The 27,889-nt window shown below is 42.2% G+C and overlaps 1 protein-coding gene across 1 annotated transcript in view; it reads left to right on the forward strand.

Annotated features, from left to right (window-relative positions):
- BAD (BCL2 associated agonist of cell death) overlaps window positions 1-27,889 on the forward strand; it is a 170,194-nt gene that overhangs the window by 71,549 nt on the left and 70,756 nt on the right. Inside the window, exon 4 of the mRNA XM_053720070.1 lies at window positions 23,265-23,413. Within this exon, the coding sequence (XP_053576045.1) occupies window positions 23,265-23,399 (135 nt within the window). The 3' untranslated portion in view covers window positions 23,400-23,413. The remainder of the gene's footprint in view (window positions 1-23,264; window positions 23,414-27,889) is intronic.

Here is a 27,889-nt window from a genome sequence, read left to right on the forward strand (position 1 = left end):
TACTAGAGCTGTGGCTTCCACTTGGGCCTTCAAGAATGAGGCCTCTGTTGAACAGATTTGCAAGGCTGCAACTTGGTCTTCGCTTCATACTTTTTCCAAATTTTACAAATTTGACACTTTTGCTTCATCGGAGGCTATTTTTGGGAGAAAGGTTCTTCAGGCAGTGGTTCCTTCTGTATAAAGAGCCTGCCTATCCCTCCCGTCATCCGTGTACTTTTGCTTTGGTATTGGTATCCCAGAAGTAATGATGACCCGTGGACTGATCACACTTAACAGAAGAAAACATAATTTATGCTTACCTGATAAATTCCTTTCTTCTGTAGTGTGATCAGTCCACGGCCCGCCCTGTTTTTAAGGCAGGTAAATATTTTTTAATTTATACTCCAGTCACCACTTCACCCTTGGCTTTTCCTTTCTCGTTGGTCCTTGGTCGAATGACTGGGAGTGACGTAGAGGGGAGGAGCTATATGCAGCTCTGCTGGGTGAATCCTCTTGCACTTCCTGTTGGGGAGGAGTAATATCCCAGAAGTAATGATGACCCGTGGACTGATCACACTACAGAAGAAAGGAATTTATCAGGTAAGCATAAATTATGTTTTTTTTTTTTGAAAAGTATTTTTTATTGAGGTTAAAGTAATAGGTAACAAACAATGTTCCACCCACACAGGGTAAATACAAAATACAAAGCGGCATAAAAACTTATTAGATAGGATGAGAATGGTGCGATTCAAGTATTCTTGTTAAATGCTAACAAAAAGTTGGCGAAAACTATCAATCCAACCTGTGTAGGAGTAGAAATGACCTCTTTTTTTTTATCTTTCTTCATAGACCAGTCACCACCATTTATAATAAGGCAGGATATAAAGTAAGTACTCATGTTCAGGAGTCCTAAGGACAAGATAGATATTGCGTTAGATAGTTTAGGATCATGGAGAGTTGGACATCTCTGAATTGAGACACCTTATGAATTATAAGTAGAGTACTTTTAAGTATACATGGGTAGTAACTTGGCTTGGGGGAGGGGGGAGTCAGTGGGCCAGAGCCACTCTAAATAGAATATAAGGGGTGGGGAGGGGGGGCGGAGCCAATTAATATGTAAAATTTGTAAATGTATTGAGACCTCAGAGCTTTAAGATAGGCTGCGTCATAGGCCATTCCTTTATGTATAGCGATAACAAATTTAAGCTAGGGCATGTGAGAGTAAGGGTAGTTACCCGAGTGGGATATAGACAGGAGAGGATAACTAGGTATATGAGAAAATAAGCTAATATGGTATTAATACCTAGCTTCCTGTCATATGTTAGTGTTACATTCAAATAGGCAATTATGTGGTAATTGTAGTTTTACTATCTAAATAAGGACATCTTTACCCTACCATATTACCCAGTGGGGACAGTGAGATGAACGAATATTATAGTAACATTAATGAAGCATAAAAAATATACCTGTTAAAACTATAAATACAAGCAGAGAACAGCATAACAAAACACTGTAGCATAGCACTAGTATAGCAAAACACTGGTCATGATTTCAAAGTTATGCATCAATGACAAAGAACCACTAGTCCTTGTATGGGGTATTCAGCTAGCGCCAACAGAAGGTTCAGAGTGATTAACTTAAGCTAGGTTCTGGAGACACTTATCACATTGAAAACTACTATAATATAACAATAAGTATGTACTATATATACTTGCATACATGTGGATTCAAATGTAATTGCTATAGTGTTGATCCAGTAATATTAGAGCCAAAATGAGTATATTAAGAACAGGCCTAGGATACTCGCTTCTGAGGGAGCACAGTAAGACTATACATGAAAATCTAGTCCTTATTGGCCTAGTTATATATGTATTTCAAACTACTCCAATATTAAAGAAGTTCAAAACATTATAAAGGGGCTACGTGTCATTGCTGATGTGCACATATCTAATTGTGGATACGTGTTTTGTTAAGCACCTGTATGTTAGGCATGGTAAAATCCTATAAGTTAAAGGGCTATTATAGATATATCTAAAAATACATCAGACAACTAGGATATCTAAGTGCATCAATCAGGCAATAAAGTTTGATCAAATAATTAACCTAAAATGAACTAATATACTGAATGAGATTGACAAGGAGTCCTATCTCCCAGTATGCACATGAGTTGAAGTCTGTTCTAGGTATAGGTTGATAGCATAGGGGACCGGGCAAGCTGTGCTAATGGTTAAAGTGCCAGGAGCTACACACCTCACAAGTGTAAGGAAGATATGGCCAGTAGGAGTAGTCTAAATTATAAACTTACGATAAAATACAGATATAGAACTCAAGATAATAACAGGTGAAACAACAAACGGTATTAATGCAGCGGTGAGATAGAAAATGAACAGCAAAACTAGACAAGGGATACCACATCAGGAAATACATTAAATATCAGTGTTCCTGAAGTCCACTGCATCAAATATAAGAGCACAATTAGCGTGTCAACCTATGCCCTCCTTTGTATTAAGGTTTATAAAAACTGGATAGGCAGATGTGCGTAAGTAACTGTGTGAGCAGGGATCATGGCGCTGGGTAAAAATCAGACATGTCTCATTCCATGCGCTAGAGACCCGCATAGAAGAGTACCATGTAGAGCGGAGACCTGTATTTCCCTGCTTGGGGTCAGGGAAGTGCCCAATGCGTGACTGAGGTCTCAGGGCCTTTGTGGTGCGTCTGGGCCACTCGGGGCGCCTTGTATGGGATAGAGCATGTTCAGCAGAGATCGGGCTGCTGCGAGTGTCTTCTGATTGCCAATGATAGACAGCTTGGCTCTCTGTGCGAACGTTGGAGTCTCTTCTGTAAGGTGAGAGATACCGCGGTTTGGTAACTGTTCCTCCAACGCAGACTTGCGATGAAGGAGGCTGGGGGCCTCTTGTGCAGTCCTATCTCTCACGTCGATAGCGCTCTCCCAGGTCCGGGGGCCGGCCGCATCCCCCGGGGCCCGGGCAAGTGAGAAGGCTGTGGGGTCGGCAGATGATGGAAGCTCTGGTGAGTGTTTGATGGCTGCACCCACTGCTCATAATTTGGAATAGTTAGTATCTGTGTTCAGATGACCAGTAGAGTAATTTCAGGTTTTAAGATAAAGATTATTTCTTAATTTTATAGTTGAAAGTCTGGAGCTGCTCTGAAACACGTCTGGCTGCTTAAACAGCTGGCTCCGCCCCCGAAATTTTTTATACATCAAGGTTTTATTCTCCAGCCTCTTGCATGCATTGCCCCAGTTACTGCTGCAGCGGCTTTTTGGTTTGAGTCTCTTGAGGAGGCTCTACAGGTGGAGACTCCGCTAGACGATAGTCTAGACAGGATTAAAGCTCTTAAATTAGCTAACTCCTTTATTTCTGACGCCATTTTTCATTTAGCCAAGCTAACGGCTAAGAATTCAGGTTTTGCCATTTTGGCGCGTAGGGCGCTATGGCTTAAGTCCTGGTCAGCAGACGTTACTTCAAAGTCTAAGCTTCTTAACATCCCCTTCAAGGGACAGACCCTATTCGGGCCTGGTCTGAAGGAGATCATTTCTGATATTACTGGAGGAAAAGGTCACGCCCTTCCTCAGGATAGGTCCAATAAGTTAAGAACGAAACAGAATAATTTTCGTTCCTTTCGAAACTTCAAGAGTGGCGCAGCTTCAGTTTCCTCTAATGCAAAACAAGAGGGAAATTTCACCCAGTCCAAACCAGTCTGGAGACCTAACCAGGCTTGGAACAAGGGGAAGCAGGCCAAGAAACCTGCGGCTGCCTCTAAGACAGCATGAAGGAGTAGCCCCCGATCCGGGACCGGATCTAGTAGGGGGCAGACTTCCCTCTTCGCCCAGGCTTGGGCAAGAGACGTCCAGAATCCCTGGGCATTAGAGATTGTTTCCCAGGGATATCTTCTGGACTTCAAAGCTTCATCTCCCAAGGGGAGATTTCATCTCTCACAATTATCTGTAAACCCGATAAAGAGAGAGGCATTCTTACGTTGTGTTCAAGACCTACTGGTTATGGGAGTGATCCACCCAGTTCCAAGGGAGGAACAGGGGCAAATCTGTTTATAGTTCCCAAAAAAGAGGGAACTTTCAGACCAATCTTGGATCTCAAGATCCTAAACAAATTTCTCAGGGTCCCATCCTTCAAGATGGAGACTATCCGAACCATCCTCCCTATGATCCATGAGGGTCAATATGACTACCGTGGACTTAAAGGATGCTTATCTCCACATTCCGATTCACAAAGATCATAATCAGTTCCTCAGGTTCGCCTTCCTAGACAGGCATTACCAGTTTGTGGCTCTTCCCTTCGGGTTAGCCACGGCACCAAGAATCTTTACAAAGGTTCTAGGGTCCCTACTGGCGGTTCTAAGACCACGGGCATAGCAGTGGCTCCTTACCTAAACGACATTCTGATACAAGCGTCGACTTTTCAAATCGCCAAGTCCCATACGGACATTGTTCTGGCCTTTCTGAGGTCTCACGGGTGGAAGGTGAATGAAGAAAAGAGTTCTCTCTCCCCTCTCACAAGAGTTTCCTTCCTAGGAACACTGATAGATTCAGTAGAAATGAAAATTTTTCTGACAGAGGTCAGATTATCAAAGCTTCTAACTTCCTGCCGTGCTCTTCATTCCACTTCTCGGCCGTCAGTGGCTCAGTGTATGGAAGTAATCGGCCTAATGGTAGCGGCAGTGGACATAGTTCCGTTTGCCCGCCTACATCTCAGACCACTGCAACTTTGCATGCTCAATCAGTGGAATGGGGACTACACAGATTTGTCCCATCTGCTCAGTCTGGATCAAGAGACCAGGGATTCTCTTCTCTGGTGGTTATCTCTGGTCCATCTGTCCAGGGGAATGAGTTTCCGCAGGCCAGAGTGGACTATAGTGATGACAGATGCCAGCCTTCTGGGCTGGGGCGCGGTCTGGAACTCCCTGAAGGCTCAGGGTTCATGGACTCTGGAGGAAGCCCTCCTTCCAATAAACATTCTGGAACTGAGAGCGATATTCAATGCTCTTCAGGCTTGGCCTCAAATAGCTGCGGTCAGGATCATCAGATTTCAGTCGGACAATATCACGACTGTAGCCTTTATCAACCATCAGGGGGGAACAAGAAGCCCCCTGGCAATATTGGAGGTTTCAAAAATAATTCTATGGGCAGAGGTTCACTCTTGCCATCTCTCAGCTATCCATATCCCAGGAATAGAGAACTGGGAGGCGGATTTTCTAAGTCGGCAGACTTTTCATCCGGGGGAGTGGGAGCTCCATCCGGAGGTATTTGCCCAGCTGATTCAACTATGGGGCAAACCAGAACTGGATCTGATGGCGTCTCGTCAGAACGCCAAGCTTCCTTGTTACGGGTCCAGGTCAAGGGATCCCCAGGCAGCGCTGATAGATGCTCTAGCAGCGCCCTGGTCCTTCAGCCTGGCTTATGTGTTCCCACCATTTCCTCTCCTCCCTCGTCTGATTGCCAAGATCAAGCAGGAGAGAGCTTCAGTGATTTTGATAGCACCTGCGTGGCCACGCAGGACTTTGTATGCAGATCTGGTGGACATGTAATCCCTTCCACCATGGTCTCTGCCGCTGAGGCAGGAATTCTACTCCAAGGTCCATTCAAACATCCAAATCTAATCTCTCTACGGCTGACTGCTTGGAGATTGAACACTTGATTTTATCAAAACGTGGTTTCTCCGAGTCGGTCATTGATACCTTAATTCAGGCTTGAAAGCCTGTCACCAGGAAAATCTATCATAAGATATGGTGTAAATATCTTCATTGGTGTGAATCCAAGGGTTACTCATGGAGTAAGTCAGGATTCCTAAGATATTATCCTTTCTCCAAGAAGGATTGGAGAAGGGATTATCGGCTAGTTCCTTAAAGGGACAGATTTCTGCTCTGTCTATTCTTCTACACAAGCGTCTGGCAGATGTTCCAGACGTTCAGGCGTTTTGTCAGGCTTTAGTTAGAATCAAGCCTGTGTTTAAACCTGTTGCTCCACCATGGAGTTTAAATTTAGTTCTTAAAGTTCTTCAAGGGGTTGAACCTCTGCATTCCATAGATATCAAGCTTTTATCTTGGAAAGTTCTGTTTTTGGTAGCTATCTCTTCGGCTCGTAGAGTTTCAGAGTTATCTGCCTTACAGTGTGATTCCCCTTATCTGATCTTCCATGCAGATAAGGTAGTTTCCTGGGTTTCTTCCTAAGGTGGTATCTAATAAGAATATCAATCAGGAGATTGTTGTTCCGTCACTGTGTCCTAATCCTTCTTCAAAGAAGGAACATCTATTACACAATCTTGACGTGGTTCGTGCTTTAAAGTTTTATTTACAAGCTACTAAGGATTTTCGTCAAACATCTGCATTGTTTGTTGTCTACTCTGGACAGAGGAGAGGCCAAACGGCTTTGGCATCTTCTCTTTCTTTTTGGCTGAGAAGCATAATCCGTTTAGCTTATGAGACTGCTGGCCAGCAGCCTCCTGAAATAATTACAGCTCATTCCACTAGAGCGGTAGCTTCCACATGGGCTTTTAAAAATGAGGCTTCTGTTGAACAGATTTGTAAGGCGGCGACTTGGTCTTCGCTTCATACTTTTTCTAAATTCTACAAATTTGATACTTTTGTTTCCTCTGAGGCTATTTTTTGGAGAAAGGTCTTGCAGGCAGTGGTGTCTTCCGTTTAAGTGCCTGCCTTGTCCCTCCCTTCATCCGTATCCTAAAGCTTTGGTATTGGTATCCCACAAGTAATGGATGAACACGTGGACTGGATACACCTTACAAGAGAAAACAAAATTTATGCTTACCTGATAAATTTCTTTCTCTTGTGGTGTATTCAGTCCACGGCCTGCCCTGTCACTTTAAGGCAGGTGTTTTTTATTTTTAAACTACAGTCACCACTGCACCCTATAGTTTCTCCTTTTCTCTTGTTAAGTGTGTTCAGTCCACGGGTCATCCATTACTTATGGGATATATTCTCCTTCCCAACAGGAAGTTGCAAGAGGATCACCCAAGCAGAGCTGCTATATAGCTCCTCCCCTCACATGTCATATCCAGTCATTCTCTTGCAAGTCTCAACAAAGGAGGTTGTGAGAGGAGATAGGAGTTTTTTACTTAATTATTCTTCAATCAAAAGTTTATTATTTTAAAATGGCACCGGAGTGTGCTGTTTTTTCTCTCAGGCAGTATTTAGAAGAAGAATCTGCCTGCGTTTTCTATGATCTTAGCAGACGTAACTAAGATCCACTGGCTGTTCTCGCACATTCTGAGGAGTGGGGTAACTTCAGAAAAGGGAATAGCATGCGGGGTCCCCCGCAAACGAGGTATGTGCAGTAAAATATTTTCTAGGAATGGAATTGACTAAGAAAACACTGCTGTTACCCATATGATGTAAGTACAGCCTTAAATGCAGTAGTATCGACTGGTATTAGGCTGTTAAATGTATGTGCAGTTGAGTTATTTTCTAGGGACTAGAATTTGACTGAGAAAATACTGTTAATACTGTTAATACTGTAATAATGTATGAGCCTTAACTGCAGTAGAAGCGACTGGTAGCAGGCTTAGTGACAACTTTGCATAACATTGGAAAAGTTTGTTTCTCCTGTTAAGTGTGGTCAGTCCACGGGTCATCATTACTTCTGGGATATTATCTCCTCCCCTACAGGAAGTGCAAGAGGATTCACCCAGCAGAGCTGCTATATAGCTCCTCCCCTCTACGTCACCTCCAGTCATTCTCTTGCACCCAACGAATAGATAGGATGTGTGAGAGGACTGTGGTGATTTTAATTAGTTTATTACCTTCAATCAAAAGTTTGTTATTTTATAATAGCACCGGAGTGTGTTATTCATTCTCTGGTAGGATTTGAAGAAGAATCTACCTGAGTTTTTTCTATGATTTTAGCCGGAGTAGTTAAGATCATATTGCTGTTTCTCGGCCATCTGAGGAGAGGTAAACTTCAGATCAGGGGACAGCGGGCAGATTAATCTGCAAAGAGGTATGTAGCAGTTTATTATTTTCTGACATGGAATTGATGAGAAAATCCTGCCATACCGTTATAATGTAAACTCAGCCTTAAATGCAGTAGATGTAGCTGGTATCAGGCTGTCATGTATGTATATTTTACACTTCAGTATTCTGGGGAATGGTACTTCACTGGATTTATACTGTATGCATAGACTTAACCTATTTTGCAGGGACTTGCAATAGGTTTTAAATAACAATTAATTTATTGAGGTTAAACGTTTTTTTGCTGGCATGTAAAATCGTTTATTTCTCTGAGGTACTGGGTGAAAAAATGTTTTGGGCACTATTTTTTCCACTTGGCAATAGTTTTGTTTAAATTAAAGCAGTTTACTGATCTCTCTCACTGTTATGTGTGAGGGGGAGGGGCCATTTTTGGCGCTTTTACTACGCATCAAAAAACTCAGTCAGAAGTTCATTTTCTTCCTGCATGATCCGGTTCATCTCTACAGAACTCAGGGATCTCCAAAGCTTGTTTTGAGGGAGGTAATCATTCACAGCAGAGCTGTGAAGATTGTAGTTGACTGTGATAAAAAACGTTTATTTGTGTATTTTTTTTCTGCTGTCAGGGTTAGTTATCCTTTGCTAATGGGAACAATCCTTTGCTAAAATTGTATATTTCTTACAAAGATTTGATGCTATAACTTATTTATTTTTAACTGTCATAATTTTTTCTGTGCTTCTTATAGGCACAGTTCGTTTTCATATTATTGTAAATTACTTGAAAAGCATTTCCAAGTTGCTAGTTTATTGCTAGTGTGTTAAACATGTCTGATTCAGAGGAAGATACATGTGCTATATGTGCTAATGCCAAAGTGGAGCCCAATAGAAATTTATGTACTAATTGTATTGATGTTACTTTAAATAAAGGTCAATCTGTACAAACTGAACATATTTCACCTAACAACGAGGGGAGAGTTATGCCGACTAACTCGCCTCACGTGTCAGTACCTGCATCTCCCGCTCGGGAGGTGCGTGATATTGTAGCGCAGAGTACATCTGGGCGGCCATTTCAAATCACATTACAGGATATGGCTACTGTTATGACTGAAGTTTTGGCTAAATTACCAGAACTTAGAGGCAAGCGTGATCACTCTGGGGTGAGAACAGAGTGCGCTGATAATATTAGGGCCATGTCAGACACTGCGTCACAGGTGGCAGAACATGAGGACGGAGAGCTTCATTCTGTGGGTGACGGTTCTGATCCAAACAGACTGGATTCAGATATTTCAAATTTTAAATTTAAGCTGGAAAACCTCCGTGTATTACTAGGGGAGGTGTTAGCGGCTCATAATGATTGTAACACAGTTGCAATACCAGAGAAAATGTGTAGGTTGGATAAATATTTTGCGGTAACGGCGAGTACTGATGTTTTTCCTATACCTAAGAGACTTACTGAAATTGTTACTAAGGAGTGGGATAGGCCCGGTGTACCGTTCTCACCTCCTCCGATATTTAGAAAAATGTTTCCAATAGACGCCACCACACGGGACTTATGGCAAACGGTCCCTAAGGTGGAGGGAGCAGTTTCTACTTTAGCTAAGCGTACCACTATCCCGGTGGAGGATAGCTGTGCTTTTTCAGATCCAATGGATAAGAAATTAGAGGGTTACCTTAAGAAAATGTTTGTTCAACAAGGTTTTATATTGCAACCTCTTGCATGTATTGCGCCTGTCACGGCTGCAGCAGCATTTTGGTTTGAGTCTCTGGAAGAGACACTTCAATCATCTACACTAGATGAGATTACACACAAACTTAAAGCCCTTAAGTTAGCTAACTCATTTATTTCAGATGCCGTAGTACATTTAACTAAACTTACGGCTAAGAATTCCGGATTTGCCATTCAGGCACGCAGAGCACTGTGGCTAAAATCCTGGTCAGCTGATGTTACTTCTAAATCTAAATTGCTTAATATACCTTTCAAAGGGCAGACCTTATTCGGGCCCGGGTTGAAAGAGATTATCGCTGACATTACAGGAGGTAAAGGCCATGCCCTGCCTCAGGACAAAGCCAAACCTAGGGCTAGACAGTCTAATTTTCGTTCCTTTCATAATTTCAAAGCAGGAACAGCATCAACTTCCTCTGCACCAAAACAGGAAGGAGCTGTTGCTCGCTACAGACAAGGCTGGAAACCTAACCAGTCCTGGAACAAGGGCAAGCAGGCCAGGAAACCTGCTGCTGCCCCTAAGACAGCATGAATCGAGGGCCCCCGATCCGGGACCGGATCTAGTAGGGGGCAGATTTTCTCTCTTCGCCCAGGCTTGGGCAAGAGATGTTCAGGATCCCTGGGCGTTAGAGATCATATCTCAGGGATACCTTCTGGACTTCAAATCCTCTCCCCCAAGAGGGAGATTTCATCTGTCAAGGTTGTCAACAAACCAAATAAAGAAAGAAGCGTTCCTACGCTGCGTACAAGATCTTTTATTAATGGGAGTGATCCATCCAGTTCCGCGGTCGGAACAAGGACAAGGGTTTTACTCAAATCTGTTTGTAGTTCCCAAAAAAGAGGGAACTTTCAGGCCAATCTTGGATTTAAAGATCCTAAACAAATTCCTAAGAGTTCCATCGTTCAAGATGGAAACTATTCGAACAATTTTGCCCATGATCCAAGAGGGTCAGTACATGACCACAGTGGATTTAAAGGATGCTTACCTTCACATACCGATTCACAGAAGTCATTACCGGTATCTAAGGTTTGCCTTTCTAGACAGGCATTACCAGTTTGTAGCTCTTCCATTCGGATTGGCTACGGCTCCAAGAATCTTCACAAAGGTTCTGGGTACTCTTCTGGCGGTACTAAGACCGCGAGGAATTTCGGTAGCTCCGTACCTAGACGACATTCTGATACAAGCTTCAAGCTTTCAAACTGCCAAGTCTCATACAGAGTTAGTACTGGCATTTCTAAGGTCGCATGGATGGAAGGTGAACGAAAAGAAGAGTTCTCTCTTTCCACTCACAAGAGTTCCCTTCTTAGGGACTCTGATAGATTCTGTAGAAATGAAGATTTACCTGACAGAAGACAGGTTAACGAAGCTTCAAAATGCATGCCGTGTCCTTCATTCCATTCAACACCCGTCAGTAGCTCAATGCATGGAGGTGATCGGCTTAATGGTAGCGGCAATGGACATAGTACCTTTTGCACGCCTACATCTCAGACCGCTGCAATTGTGCATGCTAAGTCAGTGGAATGGGGATTACTCAGATTTGTCCCCCACTCTGAATCTGAATCAAGAGACCAGAAATTCTCTTCTATGGTGGCTTTATCGGCCACACCTGTCCAGGGGGATGCCATTCAGCAGGCCAGACTGGACAATTGTAACAACAGACGCCAGCCTACTAGGTTGGGGCGCTGTCTGGAATTCTCTGAAGGCTCAGGGACTATGGAATCAGGAGGAGAGTCTCCTTCCAATAAACATTCTGGAATTGAGAGCAGTTCTCAATGCCCTTCTGGCTTGGCCCCAGTTAACAACTCGGGGGTTCATCAGGTTTCAGTCGGACAACATCATGACTGTAGCTTACATCAACCATCAGGGAGGGACAAGAAGCTCCCTAGCAATGATGGAAGTATCAAAGATAATTCGCTGGGCAGAGTCTCACTCTTGCCACCTGTCTGCAATCCACATCCCGGGAGTAGAGAACTGGGAGGCGGATTTCTTAAGTCGTCAGACTTTTCATCCGGGGGAGTGGGAACTTCATCCGGAGGTCTTTGCCCAGATACTTCGACGTTGGGGCAAACCAGAGATAGATCTCATGGCGTCTCGTCAGAGCGCCAAGCTTCCTCGCTACGGGTCCAGATCCAGGGATCCGGGAGCGGTTCTGATAGATGCTTTGACAGCACCTTGGACCTTCGGGATGGCTTATGTGTTTCCACCCTTCCCGATGCTTCCTCGATTGATTGCCAGAATCAAACAGGAGAGAGCATCAGTGATTCTAATAGCACCTGCATGGCCACGCAGGACTTGGTATGCAGATCTAGTGGACATGTCATCCTGTCCGCCTTGGTCTCTACCTCTGAAACAGGACCTTCTGATCCAGGGTCCATTCAAACATCAAAATCTAACTTCTCTGAAGCTGACTGCTTGGAAATTGAACGCTTGATTTTATCAAAACGTGGTTTTTCTGAGCCAGTTATTGATACCTTAATACAGGCTAGGAAGCCTGTTACCAGAAGGATTTACCATAAAATATGGCGTAAATACTTATATTGGTGCGAATCCAAGAGTTACTCATGGAGTAAGGTTAGGATTCCAAGGATATTGTCTTTTCTACAAGAAGGTTTAGAAAAGGGGTTATCCGCTAGTTCTTTAAAGGGACAGATTTCAGCTCTGTCCATTCTTTTACACAAACGTCTGTCAGAAGTTCCGGACGTTCAAGCTTTTTGTCAGGCTTTAGCTAGGATCAAGCCTGTGTTTAAAACTGTTGCTCCGCCATGGAGTTTGAACTTAGTTCTTAATGTTTTACAGGGTGTTCCGTTTGAACCCCTTCATTCCATTGATATCAAGTTGTTATCTTGGAAAGTTCTGTTTTTAATGGCTATTTCCTCGGCTCGAAGAGTTCCTGAGTTATCTGCCTTACATTGTGATTCTCCTTATCTGATTTTTCATTCAGACAAGGTAGTTCTGCGTACTAAACCTGGGTTCCTACCTAAGGTGGTCACTAACAGGAATATCAATCAAGAGATTGTTGTTCCATCTTTGTGTCCTAATCCTTCCTCGAAGAAGGAACGTCTGCTACACAATCTAGATGTAGTTCGTGCCCTGAAATTTTATCTACAGGCAACTAAGGATTTTCGTCAAACGTCTTCCCTGTTTGTCGTTTATTCTGGTCAGAGGAGAGGTCAAAAAGCTTCGGCTACCTCTCTCTCTTTTTGGCTTCGTAGCATAATACGATTAGCCTATGAGACTGCTGGACAGCAGCCTCCTGAAAGAATTACAGCTCATTCTACTAGAGCTGTGGCTTTCATTTGGGCCTTTAAGAATGAGGCTTCTGTTGAACAGATTTGCAAGGCTGCAACTTGGTCTTCTCTTCATACTTTTTCCAAATTTTACAAATTTGACACTTTTGCTTCTTCGGAGGCTGTTTTTGGGAGAAAGGTTCTTCAGGCAGTGGTTCCCTCCGTATAAAGAGCCTGCCTGTCCCTCCCGTCATCCGTGTACTTTTGCTTTGGTATTGGTATCCCAGAAGTAATGATGACCCGTGGACTGACCACACTTAACAGGAGAAAACAAAATTTATGCTTACCTGATAAATTCATTTCTCCTGTAGTGTGGTCAATCCACGGCCCGCCCTGTTTTTTATGGCAGGCTTAAAAAATGTTTGGATTATACTCCAGTCACCACTACACCCTTGGGCTTCTCCTTTCTCGTTGGTCCTTTGGTCGAATGACTGGAGGTGACGTAGAGGGGAGGAGCTATATAGCAGCTCTGCTGGGTGAATCCTCTTGCACTTCCTGTAGGGGAGGAGATAATATCCCAGAAGTAATGATGACCCGTGGACTGACCACACTACAGGAGAAATGAATTTATCAGGTAAGCATAAATTTTGTTTTTTAAAACGTTTACTGGCATGTTATTCGTTTTATGAGGTACTTTGGTGATAAATCTTTTTGGGCATGATTTTTTCCATATGGCTAACGGATATTTCTGCATAGAAACCGTTATATCAGGTCTCCCACTGTTGTAACATGAGTGGGAGGGGCCTTTTTTAGCGCCTTGTTGCGCAGTTAGAATTCTAGCACAGTCTTCCTGCTTCTTCCTCCTTGATCCAGGACGTCTCCAGAGAGCTCAGGGGTCTTCAAAATTCATTTTTGAGGGAGGTAATCAGTCACAGCAGACCTGTGGCAGTGTGTTGGACTGTGATAAAAACGTTAAATCTTAAATTGATTTTGTGGGTATTGAGGGGTTAATCATCCGTTTGCTAGTGGGTGCAATCCTCTGCTAATTTCATACATTTACTGTTAAAATTGTTGGCTATAACTGAATTAGTTCATTTTTATTTCAACTGTGACAGTTTTTTTTTTGGTGTTTTTTAAAAGCGCTGCAGCGTTTTTCCTATTGCTTGTAAATTTATTGAAAGATTTTTTTCCAAGCTTGCTAGCCTCATTGCTAGTCTGTTTAAACATGTCTGATACAGATGAATCTACTTGTTCATTATGTTTTAAAGCCAATGTGGAGCCGAATAGAAATATGTGTACCAATTGTATTGATGTTACTTTAAATAAAAGTCAGTCTTTACCGGTAAAGAAATTATCACCAGACAACGAGGGGGAAGTTATGCCGCCTAACTCTCCTCACGTGTCAGTACCTTCGCCTCCCGCTCAGGAGGTGCGTGAGATTGTGGCGCCAAGTACATCAAGGCCCTTACAAATCACTTTGCATGATATGGCTAATGTTATGAAAGAAGTATTATCTAATTTGCCTGAATTAAGAGGCAAGCGCGATAGCTCTGGGTTAAGGACAGAGCGCGCCGATGACACGAGAGCCATGTCCGATACTGCGTCACAATTTGCAGAACATGAGGGCGGAGAGCTTCATTCTGTGGGTGACGGATCTGATCCGGGGAGACCGGATTCAGAAATTTCAAAAAATTTAAATTTAAGCTTGAGAACCTCCGGGTATTGCTAGGGGAGGTGTTAGCGGCTCTGAATGATTGCGACACGGTTGCAATCCCAGAGAAATTATGTAGGCTGGATAAATACTTTGCGGTACCGGTGTGTACTGACGTTTTTCCTATACCTAAAAGGCTTACAGAGATTATTAACAAGGAGTGGGATAGACCCGGTGTGCCCTTTTCCCCTCCTCCAATATTTAGAAAAATGTTCCCAATAGACGCCACCACACAAGACATATGGCAGACGGTCCCTAAGGTGGAGGGAGCAGTTTCTACTTTAGCCAAGCGTACCACTATCCCGGTGGAGGATAGTTGTGCTTTCTCAGATCCAATGGATAAGAAATTGGAAGGTTACCTTAAGAAAATGTTTGTTCAACAAGGTTTTATATTACAGCCCCTTGCATGCATTGCAACAAGGGCAAGCAGGCCAGAAAACCTACTTCTGCCCCTAAGACAGCATGAAGAAAGGGCCCCCTATCCGGAAACGGATCTAGTGGGGGGCAGACTTTCTCTCTTCGCCCAGGCTTGGGCAAGAGATGTCCAGGATCCCTGGGCGTTGGAGATCATATCTCAGGGATACCTTCTGGACTTCAAAACTTCTCCTCCACAAGGGAGATTTCATCTGTCAAGGTTATCAACAAACCTAATAAAGAAAGGGGCATTTCTACGATGTGTACAAGACCTCTTAGTTATGGGAATGATCCACCCGGTTCCGCGGACGGAACAAGGGCAAGGTTTTTACTCAAATCTGTTTGTGGTTCCCAAAAAAGAGGGAACCTTCAGGCCAATCTTGGACCTGAAGATCTTAAACAAATTCCTAAGGGTTCCATCGTTCAAAATGGAAACTATTCGAACCATCCTACCCATGATCCAAGAGGGTCAGTATATGACCACAGTGGACTTAAAGGATGCCTACCTCCACATTCCGATTCACAAAGATCATTATCGATACCTAAGGTTTGCCTTTCTAGACAGGCATTACCAGTTTGTAGTTCTTCCCTTCGGGTTAGCTACGGCCCCGAGAATTTTTACAAAGGTTCTGGGATCGCTTCTGGCGGTACTAAGACCGCGAGGCATAGCGGTGGCTCCGTACCTAGACGACATTCTGATACAAGCGTCAAGTTTTCAAAATGCAAAGTCTCATACAGAGATAGTTCTAGCATTTCTGAGGTTGCATGGGTGGAAAGTGAACATGGAAAAGAGTTCTCTGTTACCACTCACAAGGGTTCCCTTTCTAGGGACTCTTATAGATTCTGTAGAGATGAAGATTTACCTGACGGAATCCAGGTTAACAAAAATCCTAAATGCTTGCCGTGTCCTTCATTCCATTCCAAGCCCATCAGTAGCTCAGTGCATGGAAGTAATCGGCTTAATGGTCGCGGCAATGGACATAGTGCCATTTGCGCGCCTGCATCTCACACCGCTGCAACTATGCATGCTAAGTCAGTGGAATGGGGATTACTTAGATCTGTCCCCTTTACTGAATCTGGACCAGGAGGCCAGAGATTCTCTTCTCTGGTGGTTGTCGCGGGTTCATCTGTCCAAAGGAATGACCTTTCGCAAACCAGATTGGACGATTGTAACAACAGATGCCAGCCTACTAGGCTGGGGCGCAGTCTGGAACTCCCTGAAGGCTCAGGGATCGTGGACTCAGGAGGAGAAACTCCTCCCAATAAACATTCTGGAATTAAGAGCAATATTCAATGCTCTTCTAGCCTGGCCTCAGTTAGCAGCACTGAGGTTCATCAGATTTCAGTCGGACAGCATCACGACTGTGGCTTACATCAATCATCAAGGGGGAACCAGGAGTTCCCTAGCGATGTTGGAAGTCTCGAAGATAATTCGCTGGGCAGAGTCTCGCTCTTGCCACCTGTCAGCGATCTACATCCCAGGCGTGGAGAACTGGGAGGCGGACTTCCTAAGTCGCCAGAACTTTCATCCGGGGGAGTGGGAACTTCACCCGGAGGTATTTGCTCAACTGATTCTTCGTTGGGGCGAACCGGAGCTGGATCTCATGGCATCTCGCCAGAATGCCAAGCTTCCTTGTTACGGATCCAGGTCCAGGGACCCGGGAGCGGTGCTGGTAGATGCACTAGCAGCCCCTTGGGTTTTCAACATGGCTTATGTGTTTCCACCATTTCCGTTGTTACCTCGACTGATTGCCAGGATCAAACAGGAGAGAGCATCAGTGATTCTGATAGCGCCTGCGTGGCCACGCAGGACATGGTATGCAGACCTAGTGGACATGTCGTCCTGTCCACCATGGTCTCTGCCTCTGAGGCAGGACCTTCTAATTCAGGGTCCTTTCAACCATCCAAGCCTAATTTCTCTGAGGCTGACTGCATGGAGATTGAACGCTTGATTCTATCAAAGCGTGGTTTTTCGGAGTCGGTTATTGATACATTAATACAGGCTCGGAAACCTGTTACCAGAAAGATTTACCATAAGATATGGCGTAAATATTTGTATTGGTGTGAATCCAAGAGTTACTCATGGAGTAAGGTAAGGATTCCTAGGATATTGGCTTTTCTACAAGAGGGTTTAGAAAAGGGTTTATCCGCTAGTTCATTAAAGGGACAGATTTCTGCTCTGTCTATTCTTTTACACAAGCGTCTGGCAGAGAATCCAGACGTCCAGGCCTTTTGTCAGGCTTTGGCTAGGATTAAGCCTGTGTTTAAAACTGTTGCTCCTCCGTGGAGCTTAAACTTGGTTCTTAAAGTTCTTCAGGGTGTTCCGTTTGAACCCCTTCATTCCATTGATATTAAGCTTTTATCTTGGAAAGTTCTGTTTTTGATGGCTATTTCCTCAGCTCGAAGAGTCTCTGAGTTATCTGCCTTACATTGCGATTCTCCTTATCTGATTTTTCATTCAGACAAGGTAGTTCTGTGTACTAAACCTGGGTTTTTACCTAAGGTTGTTTCTAACAGGAATATCAATCAGGAGATTGTTGTTTCATCATTATGTCCTAATCCTTCTTCAAAGAAGGAACGTCTTTTGCATAATCTGGACGTAGTCCGTGCCCTGAAGTTCTACTTACAGGCAACTAAGGATTTTCTGCAAACTTCTTCTCTGTTTGTCGTTTATTCTGGACAGAGGAGAGGTCAAAAGGCTTCGGCCACCTCTCTCTCCTTTTGGCTTCGTAGCATAATACGTTTAGCCTATGAGACTGCTGGACTGCAGCCTCCTGAAAGAATTACAGCTCATTCCACTAGAGCTGTGGCTTCCACCTGGGCCTTTAAGAATGAGGCCTCTGTTGAACAGATTTGCAAGGCTGCAACTTGGTCTTCACTTCACACCTTTTCAAAATTTTACAAATTTGACACTTTTTTGCTTCTTCGGAGGCTGTTTTTGGGAGAAAGGTTCTACAGGCAGTGGTTCCTTCCGTTTAAGTTCCTGCCTTGTCCCTCCCATCATCCGTGTACCTTAGCTTTGGTATTGGTATCCCATAAGTAATGATGACCCGTGGACTGACTACACTTAACAAGAGAAAACATAATTTATGCTTACCTGATAAATTTATTTCTCTTGTAGTGTGTTCAGTCCACGGCCCGCCCTGTCTTTTTTTGAGGCAGTTCTAAATTTTAATTAAAACTCCAGTCACCACTGCACCCTATAGTTTTTCCTTTCTCGTCTTGTTTCGGTCGAATGACTGGATATGACATGTGAGGGGAGGAGCTATATAGCAGCTCTGCTTGGGTGATCCTCTTGCAACTTCCTGTTGGGAAGGAGAATATATCCCATAAGTAATGGATGACCCGTGGACTGAACACACTACAAGAGAAATAAATTTATCATGTAAGCATAAATTATGTTTTTCTTGCTTGTCTTCGGTCGAATGACTGGGGGTGGCAGTTAGGGGAGGAGCTATATAGACCGCTCTGCTGTGGGTGTCCTCTTGCAACTTCCTGTTGGGAAGGAGAATATCCCACAAGTAATGGATGAACCCGTGGACTGGATACACCACAAGAGAGAGAAATTTATCAGGTAAGCATAAATTTTTTTTTCAACAGCCAAACTCTTCTACCACTTGCTTGGAGGAACCAATTGTAGCATTATTTTGCAGTATGTTATTTCCTCTGCGGAGGCCAATTAAAGGGATATGTGATTCAGACAGAGCATAACATTTAAAAAAAAAGTTTCCAATTTACTTCTATTATTAAATTTGCTTTATTCTCATGGTATTGTTTGTTGAAGATAGGAGTCTGGAGCACTACAAGGCAGGAAATAGTGGCAGGAAATAGTGCTCTTGCAAATGGATGACATTTTTGCAAAACTGCTGCCATATAGTGCTCCAGAAATGGCCCGGCTCCTAAGCTTACGTCCCTGCTTTTCAATAAGAGATACCAAGAGAACGAAGAGAAATTAATCATAGAAGTAAATTAGAAATCTTGTGCTCTATCTGAATCGTGAGAAATATTTTGTCCCTTTTAATAACAGAACTGTATCAGGATTAGGCTTGTGAAGTCTACAGTGCACATAAATCCTTCAAAGGAAAACGCCACTAAATAAATAATGAAATTATATTGCAATTTTTTTTCATAGCCGCCTTATACCAACTTTGGATACGGAAGTCAATAGTAAATGATGAATGTATGATCCACTTACATTTAGAAAATAGCTGACGTAGATTCTTCCAACAAACCTGATATGCACTTCAGTGTGATTGTTAGCAAAGACAATGACCGTGCAAGGAATTAACCCCTTAATAACCAGCGACGTACCATGTATGTCGCTGGTCTTTCTATGGGGGTGCCGCTTTTTTAGCAAGCCTTTCTGGAGGGAGGGTCTAATATTGCGGTCTTGCCACTTGCGGCAAGACCCACTCTATTATAGCCACACAATCCCTTAACGACCAGCGACATACAGGGTACGTTGTGATCGTTAAGGGGTCAAGAATGATTAATAACCTACTTAGTAGACATGGGCATGCGGAGGTTTCGGAAGCCTCAGAATGCTGAAAAATGCGGCCGATTGCTATGTTCGCCTATTTTCGGAGCCGGATTTCTGCTTGTGAAAGTGCAGCACACTTAGACCTGGTGTATTGAACGTTTACAAGAATAACTCTGGTTCCAAAAGAGACGAACGTCGCAAGCGGCCGCCACCTTTCGTATTCTGAGGCATCTAAAACCTCCAATTGTGGATGTCTACTACTTGGGGCTCATTATTGTTTTGTTACAAATCGCATTAATTGCAAGAATTAGCCATGAAAGAGATTACATGTGACATATCAGCAACTTCCTAGATAGTGGAACTTAAAGGGACAGTATACAGCAATTTTCATTTAACTGCATGTAATAGACACTACTATAAAGAATAATATGCACAGGTACTGATATAAAAATCCAGTGTAAAACCTTTTAAAGACTTACTTAGAAGCTCCCAGTTTAGCTCTGTTAATGAGGTAGTCTGGGACTCCTAGTGAAAGGGGCTGATAGCAGAACCTCCCTCTTCCTCTGCATATGAAAAGGCCCATTATACATATTATAACAGAAGCTGTCTGATGTCAGTATACATCAGTATACATCTAAAATTTTGGGACTTGTTTAGTGGTCTGAAAATCAGCACAATGTTATTTAAAAATAAGCAAAACTATACATTTTTACAAAATGCTCCCAGATGGGCTATATAAATGTATCATCTACAAAACATTTATGCAAAGGAAAATCTAGTGTACAATGTCCCTTTAAAGGGACACTAAATCTAATTTTTTTTCTTTCATCATTCAGATAGCGCATGCAATTGTAAGCAACTTTCTAATTTACTCCTATTATCAAATTTTCTTTATTCTCTTGCTATCTTTATTTTAAAAAGTAGGAATGTAAAGCTTAATAGCGGGCCCATTTTTGGCTGAGAACCTGGGTTATGCTTGCTTATTGGTTTGCTAAATGTAGCCACCAATAAGCAAGTACTATCCATGGTGCTGAACCTAAAATGGACCGACTCCTAAGCTTAACATTCCTACTTTTTAATTAAAGATAGCAAGAGAACGAAGAAAAATGAATAGGAGTAAATTAGAAAGTTGCTTAAAATTGCTGCTTTATCTGAATCGTGAAATAAAACCATTTGGGTTTAGTGTCCCTTTAAGGGATATGAAACCCAAAAAAATTCCAACAGGACATTCAAATTTTGAAAAAATGTCAATTTCACCTGTATTATAAAATGAGTTTTATTCCCGTGATATTCTGTGTTGGAGAGAGCTAGATGGGTGTCTCACTACATGGCAGGAGTTAGTGCTGCCCTCTAGTGCTATTGTAAATGAATAACCAATGTCATATAGTGCCCCAGACATGGGCCGGCTCCTAAGCTTATGTACCTGCTTTTTAACAAAAGATACCAAGAGAACTGAGAAAAATTGATATTAGAAGTAAATTAGAAGGTTGATTAAAATTGCTGCTCTGTCTGAATCATGAAATAATTTTTTGGGGTTTCGTGTCCCTTTAGCAGGGTCTCTACAGATGTTACTGGGGTACATATACAGTGTTCTCCACAGAAGATATTGTCAGCGAGTGGCATTATGAAGTAGCAGGGTGGGGGCAGTATAATACTTTTCTGTTATTTATAAATGTTTCTTAAGCTATCAAAAGCATAAATTAATTGCAGCTTTTAACATAACTTGATTTAATGATCATTTGTTCAACAAACATTGAAAAGAAAGTAAAAGGAAAGATCATTTTAGGTTCATTTTGGCTTAAATGTTAGCTGGGTGATCAGTAAAATCAGCTGGGTGGTGTGCCCATTAAATAGGTTCTGGGCAGAACACTATCAGAGCATAGGGCTCTACAGATATCATCTGCACTTTCACCTATTTAAAGAGAGAAAAAACAGAGGTGTTTTAATAGCTTTATGGGTATTTAAAGGGACAGTCTAGTACAAAATAAACTTTCATGATTCAGATAGGGTATGTCATTTTAAATAACTTTTACTTTTTAAATTTACTTTTATCACCAATTTTGCTTTGTTTCTCTTTGTATTCTTTGTTGAAAGCTAAACATAGGTAGGCTTATATGCTAATTTCTTAGACCTTGAAGGCCGCCTCTTATCTGAATACATTTTGACAGGTTTCACTACTAGAGGGTGTTAGTTCATGTGTGCCATATTAGATAAAACTGTGCTCACTACCGTGAAGTTATTTGAGTCCGCTCTGATTGGCTAAAATCAGAGCTGTCAAAAGAACTGAAATAAAGGGGCAGTTTGCAGAGGCTTAGATACGAGGTAATCACAGAGGTAAAAAGTGTATTATTATAACTGTGTTGGTTGTGCAAAACTGGGGAATGGGTAATAAGGGATTATCTATCTTTTAAACAATAACAATTCTGGTGTTGACTGTCCCTTTAAAGAGATCAAAAACAGAGGTGTTTTAATAACTTTATGGGTACTGCATAGAAACCTTCTCATTGTAGTTATATGCTCATTTATCACAACTACCAGGGTACAAGATATATTTGATAAAAGGGTAGCCCCACTTAAAGGGATATAAAGTGCAAAACAAAAAGATTAAACACACAGTTAAAGTTGGCACTAGAGCAGTAATGCAATACAGGGAGCTAGCTGAACACATCTAGTGAGCCAATGAAGTGTAGCCACTACTCACCAGCTAGCAGTAGTGTCTTGCTGCTGAGCATATGTACATATAGTTTTCAACAAAATACCAAGAGAACAAAGTAAAATTGACCATACAAATGAATGTAAAAGCGTCTTCAAATGACTTTGTCTTTATTTCCAATAAAAGGATTTAGAGTTTTAATATTTTGAATTATTTGTAACATAACTCCTTGCATGGAAATCTATCAAATGATTCAATATCTTAAAGGGATATGAAACCCCAATTTTTTCTTTCAGGATTCAGATAAAGCAGCAATTTTAGGCAACTTTCTAATTTACTCCTATTATCAAATTTTCTTTGTTCTCTTGGCATCTTTATTTTAAAAGCAGGAATGTAAAGCTTAGGAGCAAGCTGGGTAGCGCTTGCTGATTTGTGGCTACATGAACCTGCTCCTAAGCTTACATTCCTGCCTTTTCAAATAAAGATACCAAGAGAAAGAAGAAAAATTGAAAATAGGAGTAAATTAGAAAGTTGCTTTAAATCGCATGCTCTGAATCCTGAAAGAAACGATCATATCCCTTTAAAGCATAAATACTATTTACCATTTATGTAATGAATAAAGTCCTCAGGAGTTTAAGGTTGGAGCTGTGTTCTAGGATTGATGTTAAGAATCCAGCATTAGTGTGGTGCAGCGGAGGTCCGAGGGAGATGATTATGGGCTCACTCATTGGACCGTGAGCTTGGCGTTAACACGAGCCACAACTAACTAGCACTATGGCAACCGTTAGAGTGGCCTAAAGTCCTTTATTTAGTTTGATTCTATGCATTTGTTGGTTGTCCTTGTGCTGTAAAGGGGTTCAGTTAATAATGCACCTTCTCATTCTAGGTTGAGCTAAAGGCATCTAATTATATACATTTTTATTGTGATGTTTTGATATATATTTAAATAAAATACAAAACATACAGGACATTGGTAGGTAGAGAAGACGTATTTGCAGAGTTCAGCTATAAATGTGTTCAGTGCTTGTTTTTATTACACAGAATGCATTCAGTTTAATTGAATTAAAGTCAATACCCTTGTGAATAGCGAAGTCATTTATTTACACAATTCTTGCAGGGTCTCCCTCGTCCTAAAAGTGCTGGCGCAGCGGGGCAGCTTACAGGGAGCAGCGGCCTACAAACATTATTCATGAATTTGTTTCAAAGGAAAAAAAGTAAAGGAAAGATTGAGTCTGGAGTGGATAAGCACTAATTATTCTCAGAAGGGTGAGTATAGACTACTTATTTATAATAAGTATGTGATAAAATTACCTATGCTCACACAAATATATACGCTAGCATGCACACACAACGCATGCGCCTCCACACATGCATATACACACATATGCTTGCTTGCACATACATACTAAATGCACACATATATAAACACACATGTATGTGCACATCCCCAAATAAGTGCACACACATTCATATTCACAGGTACACTTGCGTGCATAGTATAGTTGCGTGGACAAACACACATTAGCATATGTACTAACACATGCACTCACAGATGTGCTTTTGTACGTACGTACGTACACACACACACACACGTACAATCGCTTGCATCCATATGTGCACACTAATATCTAAACATGCGTATGCTCATATTCAAAGATAAACTCACATGGTGAAGCTGGAGGGAGCTTTAGTGAATCAGTTACATAGAATAACATAGGAACTGGTGAGGCTTTAAAGAGTTTTAGTGAATCAGTTACATAGAATAACATAGGAACTGGTGAGGCTGGAGGGAGCTTTAGTGAATCAGTTACATAGAATAACATAGGAACTGGTGAAGCTGGAGAGATTGGAGGGAGCTTTAGTGAATCAGTTACATAGAAAAACATAGGAACTGGTGAAGCTGGAGAGGCTGGAGGAAGCTTTAGTGAATCAGTTACATAGAATAACATAGGAACTGGTGAAGCTGGAGAGGTTGGAGGGAGCTTTAGTGAATCGGTTACATAGAGTAACATAGGAACTGGTGAGGCTTTAGGGAGCTTTAGTGAATCAGTTACATAGAATAACATAGGAACTGGTGAGGCTTTAGGGAGCTTTAGTGAATCCGTTACATAGAATAACATAGGAACTGGTGAGGCTTTAGGGAGCTTTAGTGAATCAGTTACATAGAATAACATAGGAACTGGTGAGGCTGGAGGGAGCTTTAGTGAATCAGTTACGTAGAATAACATAGGAACTGGTGAAGCTGGAGAGGTTGGAGGGAGCTTTAGTGAATCAGTTACATAGAATAACATAGGAACTGGTGAAGCTGGAGAGGCTGGAGGGAGCTTTAGTGAATCAGTTACATAGAATAACATAGGAACTGGTGAAGCTGGAGAGGCTGGAGGGAGCTTTAGTGAATCTTTTACATAGAATAACATAGGAACTGCTGAGGCTGGAGGGAGCTTTAGTGAATCAGTTACATAGAATAACATAGGAACTGGTGAAGCTGGAGAGGTTGGAGGGAGCTTTAGTGAATCAGTTACATAGAATAACATAGGAACTGGTGAAGCTGGAGAGGCTGGAGGGAGCTTTAGTGAATCAGTTACATAGAATAACATAGGAACTGGTGAGGCTGGAGGGAGCTTTAGTGAATCAGTTACATAGAATAACATAGGAACTGGTGAGGCTGGAGGGAGCTTTAGTGAATCAGTTACATAGAATAACATAGGAACTGGTGAGGCTGGAGGGAGCTTTAGTGAATCAGTTACATAGAATAACATAGGAACTGGTGAGGCTGGAGGGAGCTTTAGTGAATCAGTTACATAGAATAACATAGGAACTGGTGAAACTGGAGAGGTTGGAGGGAGCTTTAGTGAATCAGTTACGTAGAATAACATAGGAACTGGTGAGGCTGGAGGGAGCTTTAGTGAATCAGTTGCATAGAATAACATAGGAACTGGTGAAGCTGGAGAGGCTGGAGGGAGCTTTAGTGAATCAGTTACATAGAATAACATAGGAACTGGTGAAACTGGAGAGGCTGGAGGGAGCTTTAGTGAATCAGTTACATAGAATAACATAGGAACTGGTGAAGCTGGAGAGGCTGGATGGAGCTTTAGTGAATCAGTTACATAGAATAACATAGGAATTGGTGAAGTTGGTGAGGCTGGGGGGAGCTTTAGTAAATCAGTTACATAGAATAACATAGGAATTGGTGAAGCTGGAGAGGCTGGAGAGAGCTTTAGTGAATCAGTTACCTAGAATAACATAGGAACTGGTGAAGCTTGAGAGGTTGGAGGGAGCTTTAGTGAATCCGTTACATATAGTAACACAGGAACTGGTGAAGCTGGAGATGCTGGAGGGAGCTTTAGTGAATCAGTTACATAGAATAACATAGAAACTGGTGAAGCTGGAGAGGCTGGAGGGAGCTTTAGTGAATCAGTTACATAGAATAACATAGAAACTGGTGAAGCTGGAGAGGCAGGAGGGAGCTTTAGTGAATCAGTTACATAGAATAACATAGAAACTGGTGAAGCTGGAGAGGCTGGAGGGAGCTTTAGTGAATCAGTTACATAGAATAACATAGAAACTGGTGACGCTGGAGAGGCTGGAGGGAGCTTTAGTGAATCAGTTACATAGAATAACATAGGAACTGGTGACGCTGGAGAGGCTGGAGGGAGCTTTAGTGAATCAGTTACATAGAATAACATAGGAACTAGTGAGGCTGGGGGGAGCTTAAGTGAATCAGTTACATAGAATAACATAGGAACTGGTGAAGCTGGAGAGGCTGGAGGGAACTTTAGTGAATTAGTTACATAGAATAACATTGGAACTGGTGAAGCTGGAGAGGTTGGAGGGAGTTTAGTGAATCAGTTACATAGAATAACATAGGAACTGGTGAAGCTGGAGAGAGCTTTAGTGAATCAGTTACATAGAATAACATAGGAACTGGTGAAGCTGGAGAGGTTGGAGGGAGCTTTAGTGAATCAGTTACATAGAATAACATAGGAACTGGTGAAGCTGGAGAGGCTGGAGGGAGCTTTAGTGAATCAGTTACATAGAATAACATAGGAACTGGAGAGGCTTTAGGGAGCTTTAGTGAATCAGTTACATAGAATAACATAGGAACTGGTGAGGCTTTAGGGAGCTTTAGTGAATCAGTTACATAGAATAACATAGGAACAGGTGAAGCTGGAGAGGCTGGAGGGAGCTTTAGTGAATCAGTTACATAGAATAACATAGGAACTGGAGAGGCTTTTGGGAGCTTTAGTGAATCAGTTACATAGAATAACATAGGAACTGGTGAAGCTGGAGAGGCTGGAGGGAGCTTTAGGGAATCAGTTACATAGAATAACATAGTAACTGGAGAGGCTTTAGGGAGCTTTAGTGAATCAGTTACATAGAATAACATAGGAACTGGTGAAGCTGGAGAGAGCTTTAGTGAATCAGTTACATAGAATAACATAGGAACTGGTGAGGCTGGAGGGAGCTTTAGTGAATCAGTTACATAGAATAACATAGGAACTGGTGAAGCTGGATGGAGCTTTAGTGAATCAGTTACATAGAATAACATAGGAACTGGTGAAGCTGGAGAGAGCTTTAGTGAATCAGTTACACAGAATAACATAGGAACTGGTGAAGCTGGAGAGAGCTTTAGTGAATCAGTTACACAGAATAACATAGGAACTGGTGAAGCTGGAGGGAGCTTTAGTGAATCAGTTACATAGAATAACATAGGAACTGGTGAAGCTGGAGAGAGCTTTAGTGAATCAGTTACACAGAATAACATAGGAACTGGTGAAGCTGGAGGGAGCTTTAGTGAATCAGTTACATAGAACAACATAGGAACTGGTGAGGCTGGAGGGAGCTTTAGTGAATCAGTTATGTAGAATAACATAGGAACTGGTGAGGCTGGAGGGAGCTTTAGTGAATCAGTTACATAGAATAACATAGGAACTGGTGAGGCTGGAGGGAGCTTTAGTGAATCAGTTACATAGAATAACATAGGAACTGGTGAGGCTGGAGAGAGCTTTAGTGAATCAATTACATAGAATAACATAGGAACTGGTGAGGCTGGAGGGAGCTTTAGTGACTCAGTTACGTAGAATAACATAGGAACTGGTGAGGCTGGAGGGAGGTTTAGTGAATCCGTTACATAGAATAACATAGGAACTGGTGAAGCTGGAGAGACTGGAGGGAGCTTTAGTGAATCAGTTACATAGAATAACATAGGAACTGGTGAGGCTGGAGAGAGCTTTAGTGAATCAGTTACATAGAATAACATAGGAACTGGTGAGGCTTTAGGGAGCTTTAGTGAATCGGTTACGTAGAATAACATAGGAACTGGTGAGGCTGGAGGGAGGTTTAGTGAATCGGTTACATAGAATAACATAGGAACTGGTGAGGCTGGAGGGAGCTTTAGTGAATCAGTTACATAGAATAACATAGGAACTGGTGAGGCTGGAGAGAGCTTTAGTGAATCAGTTACATAGAATAACATAGGAACTGGTGAGGCTGGAGGGATCTTTAGTGAATCAGTTACATAGAATAACATAGGAACTGGTGAGGCTGGAGAGAGCTTTAGTGAATCAGTTACATAGAATAACATAGGAACTGGTGAGGCTGGAGAGAGCTTTAGTGAATCAGTTACATAGAATAACATAGGAACTGGTGAGGCTGGAGAGAGCTTTAGTGAATCGGTTACATAGAATAACATAGGAACTGGTGACGCTGGAGGGAGCTTTAGTAAATCAGTTACATAGAATA

This window comes from Bombina bombina, chromosome 7 (assembly GCF_027579735.1).
Source record: "Bombina bombina isolate aBomBom1 chromosome 7, aBomBom1.pri, whole genome shotgun sequence".
Lineage (NCBI taxonomy): Eukaryota > Metazoa > Chordata > Amphibia > Anura > Bombinatoridae > Bombina > Bombina bombina.